This window comes from Culex pipiens, chromosome 1 (genome assembly GCF_016801865.2).
Source record: "Culex pipiens pallens isolate TS chromosome 1, TS_CPP_V2, whole genome shotgun sequence".
In the NCBI taxonomy this organism is placed as follows: domain Eukaryota; kingdom Metazoa; phylum Arthropoda; class Insecta; order Diptera; family Culicidae; genus Culex; species Culex pipiens.
This window is the reverse complement of record NC_068937.1, coordinates 63,698,070-63,711,800: the sequence shown is the minus strand read 5'-3', so window position 1 is coordinate 63,711,800 and position 13,731 is coordinate 63,698,070. Positions and strand designations below refer to the sequence as shown.

Below are 13,731 nucleotides of genomic sequence, written 5' to 3'. Positions count from 1 at the left end.
GTTGTCTCTATATCGTGCATGGTTAAATTGGTATAAGTCAACTCGTCACCCTCTAAATAAAATATTTCATTAAAATCATTCAAAATATTATTAATTTCTTGATTGATATCGCCTTTCAAGTGGTCTGTTTTAACCAATTCATAAATTTTTCTCATTCTTTCATTGCCTGTAAGTTTCTCATGCTTCATGTTTTCAATCACATCATAATCCCGATCATTTTCTAAATTCATCTCTTTTGGGTAATCTTGGTTATCATCATCAATTTCAATTTGATCGTCATAATACTCTTCAATGCACGGTTGGATTCTGCCATTGCAGCCATTGTCATTATCATAATTATTTCCATTATTTTCATCATAATTTGTATTAAAATTGTCATAACTATTTGCTTCAATACCTGCCATATTTACCTTGTTTATATTTTCAATGTCATTGTTTCTAAATAAATTGGTCATTTCATGATTATTATATTGCATATTATTTGTGTCAGGCGTTCGTAAAACTATGTTGTCGAAACTTTGACTAATATATAAGGTGTATTTCTTTAGAAAATGTGCTCCAAGAATTGCAACATCAGCAAAATGCTTCAAAATGTAAAACTTTTCCTCGTATTTTGAATTTCCTATCAATAAAATCATATTTACAGATCCTACTGTATCTTCTGCTATTCCATGAACCCCTCTAATGGAAATTCTATCGTTGAAATCAATGTTAGTTAAACGCATATTACTAACCACATCCCATCTAACAAAATTGTTACATGATGCGGAGTCAATTATAAATTTGTGAAATTTTGTTGGATTTGCCAAGGTAGCAATATTTGCATAAAATATTGAATCATTATTGAAATTGATTTTTAATGTTTCATGTGGTGGAATGTATTCGTTAAATTGCAGTTTGAAATTATTTGGAATTTGATTTTTATTGCGTCGACTATTTGTATAAGTTCGTTTTAAAGTGCTCTTTGCAGTATTCGTTTTATAACATTCATAAAATTTGTTAGCTTGATAATTATTTCTTTGATAAAAATTTGTATTTTGATTGTACCTGAAATTTCTGAATTTTCTGTCAAAATTAAGGTTTGAATTTTCAGTACTAGCAAGTAACCTTTGTTCGAGAGTTCTTAAAGACTCTCTGTCAATTCGTTCATTTTCTAAAAATTCTAGCAAATTTTCCAACTTCATATGACGGTTATTAGTGGCAATTGCTTTGATTTCATTATTTATAATTCCAACTATAAAGTGGCTTTTTAAGCAATAAGCTGTAAATGAATTTTCGTTGTAACTTTGATCAATTTTTATGATTTCGTATTTTATGTCAAGAACTCTTCCTGCATATGATTTAAATGATTCATCCCGTCCTTGTTTCAGAGTTTCAATTTGTTCAATTATACTACCAAAAGTAGTTTTGATACCAAACTCTCTAATTAAATTTGCCTTGGTTTCTTCCCAAGTGCATGCATAAATTCGGTTAATACGTGCTGCTGCTTTAAATTTTAGTTTCATACAAACAATATTTAAAAATTTACTCTGATCTTCGCCTTCAGGAATTTGATCAGCATAATAATCTATTAACATTAAAAATTGCTCCAGTGAGTCTAATGACCCATCAAATTCTGGAATAAGCTGGATTAAATCCTTCATCTCCAAATTCGCCATCTTTAAGCGTGTTTTTAACTATTTACATCAAATTTCGGTATAACTTTTGTTTACTCACCCTAAACTGCCAGATTTCCATGGTCGTCTTCTTGGGTGTTCGATGCGGCTGAATTTCGTCTCCAGTTGATCCAGATGATCTCATCATTGTTGAATCCCTAGTGTTGTCCATCGTTGGCCGGTTTTGAAATTTTCGATGCTCCTGCCATTGGTCGAGCCCGTTTTGATTCCATCTCGTACTGCTGCACATTTGCTTCCATCTTAGAACTCCTCACATAACATTTTCTTCAATTTAACGTTTTTTGCCTTTCTTACAAAAGAAAGGTTTAAGGTTTGCTTTTGGAAAAACGCTTAAAACGTTTTTTTTTTACACTATTTTAACTGTTTGTTACTTCGCGAAATCATTTTGTTCATTAACTTTCACGCATAGTCACATTTTCAACTCTCGGTTTTGTCCAATCATAATGGCGTGTCCAAACACACACAGGGTTGCTTTCCGCTAGTCACCACCTGAACGGCCCGAGCGGTTTAGGCTTTCAGGATTTTTGTGATATTTACTTGTAGAGTCAAAACAGATCAGTAAACATCACTTATCTGTATATTACACTTTTTGAAGATTACATTTTTGCGGTAACACTTTCAACTTCTACGCGCACGATCACATCACTCAACTTTTTGTTGCTAATTTCATTAAGACTTTCGTCGAGCCAATTCTCTACGTTGAAGCCAGACTTGTCCTCCAGACCTCTGCGCCGAGCCATGCCAGACCCCGAACTCGGCTAAGTCCCGGCGGACTCTTCACAGCGGCTAAGTCCCGGCGGACTGCGGCTTCCACCGCTAAGTCCGGCTGGACTGGGGCCTCTGCTACTGGTGGCTGCTGGCGGGTCCGGCTGGTCTGAGGCTTCTTCTGGAACTGGAACTGGACTGGAGTGGAGCTGGCTGGAACTGACTGGAACTAATTCTGGAACTAACCGCCCTCCTCAAGAATTTTGGGGTTTTTATAGTCAGTCCCCGAAAACTCTACTAAATTTTGTTCTACTAAAAGTTGTCCGTTCCGATGAGAAGCATCGATGAACCTCATGAATTAAATTGTGCAGACCTCTGCAATTCTTCATGACTTTCCGTATGGTGTAGTGAGTACACCTCAAAATCTGAAGTCATGGGTTCGAACCATTGTCGTGAAACTTTAAATTATGTTATTGGAATATCAAAATTATGTTCCTCAAATATTCTCAAAAATGTAAGTTAATAATGAGAAGGTCGAATTCTCCATTGAACAAACATGCCAATGAATTTGGTTAAGCCACACCCTCAATTTCCCCTGTGGAAAAACATCGCACATTCATAATTGAAAGCTTAACTATTTTATTGATTGCCTAACAAGTGGCGAAATTTAATAAAGGGATTTTCAGGTGAGGATGACTCATGATCCACACCTGTACATAAGCTTAATTATTTGTCGCGCAACGCGAGTCGACGGGTAAAATTATTTATGCTTGCGTAAGCGCGCATGGTCAGAACTGTGGTGAGGTTCGAAAAATGGGCAAATTTAATGATTTAAATTTGAGGTCGCTGCACTACGCCTATCTTCAGGGCATTTCTGTGTAAAGAATTTAAAATTTGTGGACTCTTATTTTTCAATATTTACTGGATAAAAAAATACTTAAATAAAATTAAAAGCTGGTTCGTTAGAACCAAACCCAAATCTGCACTTGAAACAAAAACATGTTTGTTGTCTCAAGGAAAAAAAATCCCAGAAATGAGAAGATTGTGAAAATTATGAAAGCCACATGTCCAAGGTAGACGTTAGTTTATGGCTTATTTGGAACATCCATTGCATCCATCATCAATTTAAAGGGAGAACAATTTGAACTTTAAAAATAGTTAGCTGTTACATTACGTTACTACACTTTGAGTTTTTTTTTTTGTTTTTTTTACCTAGTTGTGAAGCTAACTATGCTATACACAACATTAGATTTTTACTAACCAAAAAGTATTATTAAAAAAAACCCTGAATACAACAGTCCGTAAATCTGTGATGTACAAATTCTAAAAATATTTCGAATACTAACCAATCTGCTCGCCAAACCCCAAATATTTACACCCAATGAGTCGCTGCGGATATAATTTACTCTAAAAATACATTGAATATCACCAAAAAAAGAAAATGAATTTAAAACAACTAGGAGCTAGCATGTTCCAAATTTTGGTCTCGAACAGATCGCATTTTGCCCTGATTACTAAAAAATACCCAGAACATTCAAATTTCTTTAAAATGAAGAAAGAGGACACACGCTTGATGCCACCGACGACAAACACTTGCAAAATAATGACATCAATACATCAGATTATCTCGCATCAGAAAACGCCAAGGTTATGCAGTAGAGCGTACAATTTGATTTTTTTTATCACTAACACTTTGCTAACAAAAAAAACAAACCCCTATGCATCGATGTTTTGTATAAAATAAATAAATTCAGAAATGAAAAAATATACTTCAATTATTTTCATGCCGATTACAATACTTTCCACTGCAAGCAGTGTGCAAGAACAGTAAAAACATCGCGCCAGCAAGAAGCATGGTACCACGTGGCGCGCGCGCTGCGCAGCAACCTTTGGAAAATCAAATTTTTTTTCGCGCCAGTCGGGCGGCCCGGCCGGTGGTAAATTTCACCTTAAGTTAAAATATAGAGTTCACACCAGCCTCACGCGTTTTTTGATTCTCGACTCTTCTATCGAAGAAGTGTTCGTTAGCCACCGATATTACACGTTTGACGACCCCTTCGTAACAGCATATATTTTGGATATTTTTATTTTGCTCGCTCAAAAACGATATTTGGTAATAATATTTCATGAAAAAAACATGAGATTTTCTCACAATGTGACGTAAACGACATATTTATAAGTACTGCTCTGTGCTCTTCTCGATATGAACAAATAAAGCTCTAATGGGTAACTTATTTGGAAAAAATAAGTTTTTTATAAATGAATTTGTTTCATTCGAATGTACATACATAAAAAATCACCTTCACAGCTTGGAGATATGAACTTTAATAAAATTAATTTTGATTTATGATTATTTGTGGCTTACGTCACATTGTGAGATATGGACACGAACTACACTGGAAAAAATAATACACGGTAAAAAGAATTTGGTGATTTTTTTATTTAACTTTTTATCACTAAAACATGATTTACAAAAAACACTATTTTTACTTTTTTTTAATTTTTTGATATGTTTTTGAGGACATAAAATGCCAACTTTTCAAAAATTTCCAGGTTGTGCAAAAAATCATTGACCGAGTTATGAATTTTTTAATCAATACTGATTTTTTCAAAAAATCGAAATTTTGGTCGCAAAAATTTTTCAAAGCGATTTTTTCGATGTAAAATCAAATTTGCAATCAAAAAGTACTTTAGTGAAATTTTGATAAAGTGCACCGTTTTCAAGTTAAATCCATATTTAAGTGACTTTTTTGAAAATAGTCGCAGTTTTTTTTTAAATTAGTACACAAAAATATTTTTGAAAAGCTGAGAAAATTCTCTATATTTTTCTTCTTCGTACTTTGTTGATACGACCTTTAGTTGCTGAGATATTGCAATGCAAAGGTTTAAAAACAGGAAAATTGATATTTTCTAAGTTCTCACCCAATTTTCAATGTCGATATCTCAGCAACTAATGGTCCGATTTTCAATGTTAAAATATGAAACATTCGTAAAATTTTCCGATCTTTTCGAAAACAATATTTTCAAAATTTTCAAATCAAGACTAACATTTCAAAAAGGCCAAACATTCAATATTACGCCCTTTTAAAATGTTATTTTTGATTTGAAAATTTTGAAAATATTGGAAAATTTAACAAATGTTTCATATTTTAACATTAAAAATCGGACCATTAGTTGCTAAGGCAATATCTCAGCAACTAAAGGTCGTATCAACAAAGTCCGAAGAAGCAAAATATAGAGAATTTTCTCAGCTTTTCAAAAATATTTTTTTCAAAAGTGGGCAAACATGTGCACTAATTTTAAAAAATGAAACACTGCGACTATTTTGGAAAAAAGTTACATATAAATGGCTATAACTTGAAAACGGTGCACTTTATCAAAATTTCACTAAAGTACTTTTTGATTGAAAATTCAATTTCACATCGAAAAATGAATTTGAAAAATTTTTGCAACCAAAATTTCAATTTTTTGAAAAAATCAGTATTGATTAAAAAATTCATAACTCGGTCAATGATTTTTTGCACAACCTGGCATTGTATGTCCTCTAAAACATATAAAAAAATAGTGTTTTTTGCAAATCAAGTTTTAGTGATAAAAAGTTAAATAAAAAAATCACCAATTTTTTTTACCGTGTATCATTTTTTTCCAGTGTAGTCCGTATCCATACCTACAACTTTGCCGAAGACACCTAATCGATCAAAAAATTCCTTCAAAAGATACAGATTTTTGAATTTTCATACATTATTTTTGTATGGACAGCTGCCAAATTTGTATGGAAAATTATATGAACAAACTAATGATGCAAAATGGTTTTTTTGGGCATACCGAAGGCACCAGAAAAGTTTCAGTCGGATAAAAAAATACAAAAATTAAAATTGAAGAAAAAAGACCGGTTTCGTAGAGAATTGTTCTGTTGTCTGCAGAAGCATTTTATTTATATTAGGGTGGGTACGTTTTTCAAAAAGTTCTCCGATCAAGTTTTAGTATGGTTCCCCTTGGGGGCTCTCATGCCAAATATTAGCGCATTTGGTTGTAAACTGGTTGCGCGCATCAGGGTTAAAGTTTAAATGGGAATTACTATGGGAAATTTGGACTTTTTGTTCAAGCGCTCCTACAGGACTGGGAAAATAACGCGCCAACTTCTGGTATGGTCAGGCCTATGGAGAATGGTCTGGAGAACACTTTTCCCGAAGAGAGCATATGGATTCGTTGTCTCTAGACCTAGCGCATCGGCAAACAATCCGATGCCTCCAGAATCAACGGTTTTCCCTCAAAAAGCATCAAATTTTCCTTAGCATGCTATGAAAGCTTGATGAACACCGCGACGCCATATGTCAGGCAGGTATCACGTGGATGAGAAACAGCTGGAATATTTAATTTCAAACTTTGTTTGAACTAGAAATTGATCATTTTGAGCAATCCTGATAAAATTTAGCCGAATACTAAATTTTTGAATACAGAATTTGTGTTCTTTTTTGCAAATATGCAACCACGTGGTACCTGCCTGACGTATGGCGTCGCGGTGTTCATCAAGCTTTCATAGCATGCTAAGGAAAATTTGATGCTTTTTGAGGGAAAACCGTTGATTCCGGAGACATCGGATTATTTGCCGATGCGCCAGGTCTAGGGACAACGAATCCATATGCTCTCTTCGAGAAAACTGTTCTCCAGACCATTCTCCATAGGCCTGACTATACCAGAAGTTGGCGCGTTATTTTCCCAGTCCTTTAGGAGCGCTTGAACAAAAAGTCCATATTTCCCATAGTAATTCCCATGTAAACTTTAACCCTGATGCGTGCAACCAGTTTACAACCAAATGCGCTAATATTTGTCATGAGAGCCCCTAAGGGTATGCCCTTCAAGGTGAACCATACTAAAACTTGATCGGAGAACTTTTTGAAAAACGTACCCACCCTAATAAGAGACCCTAAATAGGGAGACTGGTCTAAGCTTGATAAATCGATCTGGCAACGTACAGTATGTAAAAAAAGTATTTACACCCCTTGGGCACTATGCACATTTTGTGATGAAACATGTAAACAATTTAATGTTGACATAAACCTAGTACTACGTCTTGTTCAGAAACTCATGCCGAACATTTTGCTGCAAAAAGCTCATGAAAAGATGTTTTCTATAAAAAGTTATATAACAAATACTATTACGAAAATAAAAAAGGTGCAAAAAAAGTTTGTACACCTTTCGAAAAATTAACATAAATAAAGTTATTTGTTGACAAATCACCATAAATCCAGTCTCCCAACTCCAAATAGGCATCCTTGACTGATTAAAAAAATAATTTGGATTGAATATAAAGTTTACTAATTACTTAGTATAAAAGTTTATATAACTCTGGAAATTCTATATAAAACTTATCTAAACTTAATTTTGAAAACTTTCAATTTAACTAAATGTCAATATATTACCATAGAATTGCTAAATAAACATTTTGGAGTGGGTATAACACCGTTTTGGGGGTCTTTGTATCGCTAGAATAGATTTTTCGTTGGAATTTCGTACCAACCCGGAATTACGTCGTCGAAAAATCCGCCGGCATCCGAACCGGTCCACAATTCACAAGTTAACCTATGTGGCATCGGAAACGGCATAAAATTTCCGATCTTTTGATACCCATACATCTAGGTTTTCTATAAAACCCACGTTTTTAAATACCTGGGCAAAAAGTAAGTTTGATCCACGAGAACAAAAATTACGAAATTCCATACATTTTTGGCAGATTGCTCAAACGAAACCATAACAACGTTTTTGCCTAGGTATTTAAAAACGTGGTTTTTTTTTGAGCTTGGCAAAACTGATAAGTTTTGCTGGGCGTAAAGGCAAATGCTCGTTTGGATACGTCAAACTCGTGTCTGTTTGGGTACGTCAAATTTACTTCGACCAGTCTCCCTGTTAAGGATCTTTAACCCTAATATATATGTTGATTAATTTTCATTTCAATTTACCCTGAACTCAGAACCATCATCCATCAGAACCATTGTCTGCCTGTGTGGATCAATCGGACCGCGCGCTGGACACAATCCAGAGGTCGCTGGTTCGAATCCCGAGGCGGACGCAAAAAATTCTAAGTGTAAATATAGGTATTCGGTGCCCTCTCCCCGTGCCATACCTTCACACTTAGGAGACCCGGGAGGCGGAGTCTTGTCGCAAAAAGAACGATACACACCTGTGGATCCGTTGACGAAACCGCAAGGTTTAAGAGGGCCACATTATAAGGTGTTACGTCGATTCCGTTTTCAGAACCATCATTGACAGTCATTGCCCCAATAGAGCTATCTAAGCCCGATCTCACGCACACTAGCGCACCATTTGTTTTGCTGGCGGGTACAAAATTTAACCTCAATCTTTTTCGTGTACGTACACGCAATACATGCGCACGTAGATAACTCTATAGTGAATGACACCATCTACAACTTTAATCTTACCTTGTGAGGATGTTCTCGGCAATGTGGATGATTTTATAGCAGGTTTTGACGGTTTCGTTTCAGCTGTAAAAAAAAAAAATTTAAGTACACAGCAAAAAAAAGTTGAATTTTGGAATGTTGAAAATATGGTTGGTTGAATATTACTCATATTTTGTGTAATATTACTCAAAAAATGTGTAAAAATGTGTGCCTGATGAATATTCATCAGAAACTGATGAAAATTCACCAATTCCTTATTTAATATTACACATTTTTTTTGCCGCAAAATCTGTCACCATTTCCTGATGAATATTACAATCATTTTTTTTTCTGTGCACGCATAGCTAACTCAATCGGAATTCTGAAACGGAATTCAATTCAAATCGTTTGCGAACTCCGTTTCAAACGCAAAACCGGTACGTACACGGAACCGGTTGGAGCGTTTGAAACGGAATTCGTAAACGATTCTAATTGAACTACGTTTCAGAATTCCGATTGTCTTGACTGGGCGGCCTATGCGCAACACTAAACCCCCGGTGGTTGGTCACTTTTTCATTTGACACTTTTTTTTAGTTTAGTTTAGATTACCTGTAGAAAAAAGATTAAAGTACGCAACTCAATCGGAATTCTGAAACGAAATCGTTTACGAATTCCGTTTCAAACGCAACAACCGGTACACATAAAAAAAGTTGAATTTTGGAATGTTGAAAATTTGGTTGGTTGAATATTACTCATTTTTTGAGTGATAATAATCAAAAATTGTGTAAAAATGTGAACCTGATGAATATTCATCAGAAACTGGTGAAAATTCACCAATTCCTGATGTAATATTACAAATTTTTTTCGCCACAAAATCTGTCACCATTTCCTAATGAATATTACCATATTTTTTTTCTGTGTACGTACACGGAACCAGTTGGTCAAACTGAAACTAAACTAAACTAAAAAGTGACGAACTGTTACTTTTTGCACGGGACTCACACATACTATCAAACAAAACGGTAATAAGTATGAGCTCTGTATAAAGAGGGTATCAATCTAAGAAGTGACCCCGTTCGTTTGACAACACCCTCCGCAAACGGATTCTTCCGGATTCTTTCCGGGAGAGATCCGGCAGCAATTTGTATCGATTTGAGTTTGCTGAGGGTGCCGAAAAGTTTGGATACGTTATGCTTGCAAAAGACAATTCCGTGTTTTGATGTTTTCAATTTCTTTACGGTTTAAACACAAAACAGTTAAATTTTCCAAATGAAAATGAAATAGTGTTGGAGGTCAAGGAGCCCCTTTGCTTTCTTTGAAACTAGCCCGAGATTTTACATGCTCTTAGCCCATAAAACAGATTTACACTTTGGACAAAAATATAGGACATGCGTCAGCCAAGTAAACTAACAGGTACTTACGTACTTTGTGACCTTAAAAATGGAAAATACCTGAACTCAATGGTGTGTAGGTTTTCGATTCTCCTTGTATATCATCGCTGAATGAAACGGACTTTTCAAAAGAAACCGATTTGTCTGTAATAAAAAAAAATGATCTTTTTTAACTGTTTTTTGGTAAATCTTAAATCTATTAATCTTCTTCAAATATCATACGATAGCAAACCCTTTTAAATCATTTAACCCTCTTCACCCAATTCCGCCTCTAGGCCTCAACCAACATTTGATCTTTGAAAACCTTTCGAAGGAAGAACTCTTAAAATTTCAGAAAATTCTATGGTTGGAAGTGTGACTTGTTTTATGTGACTTCGTCAATGTTTTTAAAATGTCATTTTTTCTTGGGTAACTTTGGTTACCCGAGCATGGGTAAATAACAAGGGAAATGCGTAATAATACCTTTCTCTGGTATCAATACCAAATTTTAGTATTCCTGGACCCTTTAAAATTTGTCTTGGGGATTATGCAAGAGCAAAATGTGGTATCATACCAATTTAAGGTATTGTTTTGATATTGCAAAATTGCAGAATTTGTCAATGGTCGAACACCACATATTGGAATTCTTTTGGTAATACAGTGTTTTATCAAATTCCTCTGAAACTATGGGAAAATGTTGACCAATTTTGACAAAATAATTAATTTTGCGCTAAAATTATGTCTCAAAGCGAATGCTTTAATTGAAAACCGGAAATTTCAAACTTGATTTTAAACATTTTTGATATACCCCCTAAAGAAATGACTTGAAATTGTGGAAAATTTTCTAAGTCAGGATGGCACATTTTGGTATTATTTTGGTATTGGAAGGTTTCGTCAATTTTCTCTGAAACTATGGGATTTTTTTTACCAATTTGGACAAGATAATAAATTTTGCGCTAAAATGATTTGAAAAAAAAAAACTAAATACTTTGAAAAACGAGTCAATCGAAAGATTATTGAATTTTGGTGAATTTTAATCCAGTTTTATTTTAATAACACTTATTTTTCAATCTTGTTATTTTTCAGAATCTTCAAGAACTTCATGCACAGGCCGTTCATCAATGACAAATGTATTCGGTGTGGTGAAGAATATCACTAAGAACAACATGGAATCATCAGGTGAGTAGATTTGGCTGTTGCATATGGATCATTTCCGTTTTTTCACTAACTGCAACTGCTGCACTAAAAAATGGTATGAAAATACCAAATTTTGGTATTACTTGTGCAAATATCAGCGACCAAAATGTGATCTTGGTTGCCCAGTAATAGATGCTAAAATACCATCAAATCAAACCAAAATCATGTATGTGGAAGACCACAGGAATACCAAAATATGATTTTCCAAGGGCGCGGGAATACCTAAAATTAAACCATGGCAATACCAAGTTTTGGTATTCAAGCAATGTTCAAAAATCCAGAAGACCTCAACTTGGTATTGAAATGGTTCTATTTTGAGGTATTATTTTACCCTTGGAATAACATGGTTTGGTATTGTTGTGCCCTTCCACATACAAGACTTTGGTATGATTTCATGGTATTTTACCATCTATTACTGGGCAACCAAGGGCACATTTTGGTCGCTGTTATTTGCTCAAGTAATACCAAAATTTGGTATTCCCGTGTTATTCACCCCTGCTCGGGTTGTGTTTCTTACAAACATTTCCTATATGAGTCACTCCACCTGAAGCGGAACATCATTTTAAAATTACCTTCTCCGACCCTGCTCAAATTTGGCAGGGCTGTCGATACTATCAAAAATGCAAGAATCCCAAATCCAAATCGTACCATTCCCTCCATTTTTGTACCTCCCAAAAAAATCTAATTTTTGGCGATTTTTGAGCGATCCTCCTATTTTCCAACGGCGATAACTCAGGAACCACATAGCTTAGACTCAATATTGAAGGAAATTTGAGGTAGAATCTAGGGGGCGAACAAATTCGTCAATACACTATCAGTACATTAACATAAACGGTTAACGTATTGATATTTCGTCAATATAAAAATATAAAAATATAAAAATATAAAAATATAAAAATATAAAAATATAAAAATATAAAAATATAAAAATATAAAAATATAAAAATATAAAAATATAAAAATATAAAAATATAAAAATATAAAAATATAAAAATATAAAAATATAAAAATATAAAAATATAAAAATATAAAAATATAAAAATATAAAAATATAAAAATATAAAAATATAAAAATATAAAAATATAAAAATATAAAAATATAAAAATATAAAAATATAAAAATATAAAAATATAAAAATATAAAAATATAAAAATATAAAAATATAAAAATATAAAAATATAAAAAATATAAAAATATAAAAATATAAAAATATAAAAATATAAAAATATAAAAATATAAATAAAAATAAATATAAAAAATAAAAATATAAAAATATAAAAATGTAAAAATACAAAAATACACAAATACAAAAATACAAAAATACAAAAATACAAAAAAACAAAAATATAAAAATATAAAAATATAAAAATATAAAAATATAAAAATATAAAAATATAAAAATATAAAAATATAAAAATATAAAAATATAAAAATATAAAAATATAAAAAAATAAAAATATAAAAATATAAAAATATAAAAATATAAAAATATAAAAATATAAAAATATAAAAATATAAAAATATAAAAATATAAAAATATAAAAATATAAAAATATAAAAATATAAAAATATAAAAATATAAAAATATAAAAATATAAAAATATAAAAAATATAAAAATATAAAAATACAAAAATATAAAAATATAAAAATATAAAAATATAAAAATATAAAAATATAAAAATATAAAAATATAAAAATATAAAAATATAAAAATATAAAAATATAAAAATATAAAAATATAAAAATATAAAAATATAAGAATATAAAAAAATAAAAATATAAAAAAATAAAAATATAAAAATAAAAAAATAAAAAATAAAAAAATAAAAATATAAAAATATAAAAAATAAAATAATAAAAAAATAAAAATAAAAAAATATAAAAATATAAAAATATAAAAATATAAAAATATAAAAATTAAAAAATAAAAAAATATAAAAATATAAAAATATAAAAAATAAAAATATAAAAATATAAAAATATAAAAATATAAAAATATAAAAATATAAAAATATAAAAATATAAAAATATAAAAATATAAAAATATAAAAATATAAAAATATAAAAATATAAAAATATAAAAAATATAAAAATAAAAAAATATAAAAATATAAAAATATAAAAATAAAAAAATAAAAATATAAAAAAAAAAAAATAAAAAAAGATAAAAAAATAAAAATAAAAAAATATAAAAATATCAAAATAACAAAATATAAAAATATAAAAATATAAAAATAAAAAAATAAAATAAAAATAAAAAAAAAATATAAAGATATAAAAATATAAAAAATAAAAAATAAAAATATAAAAATATAAAAATATAAAAATGTTAAAATATAAAAATAAAAAAAAATAAAAATATAAAAATATAAAAATAAAAAAA

General features: G+C 31.0%; 1 protein-coding gene across 2 annotated transcripts in view; it reads right to left on the bottom strand.

Annotated features, from left to right (window-relative positions):
- LOC120428451 (coiled-coil domain-containing protein AGAP005037) overlaps positions 1–13,731 on the bottom strand; it is a 146,413-nt gene that overhangs the window by 119,961 nt on the left and 12,721 nt on the right. For both annotated transcript variants that reach the window (XM_039593464.2, XM_039593465.2), the window contains exons 2-3: positions 10,231–10,314; positions 8,822–8,884 (exon numbers count right to left, since the gene is read on the bottom strand). In XM_039593464.2, coding sequence (XP_039449398.1) covers positions 8,822–8,884; positions 10,231–10,314 — 147 coding nt within the window. The remainder of the gene's footprint in view (positions 1–8,821; positions 8,885–10,230; positions 10,315–13,731) is intronic.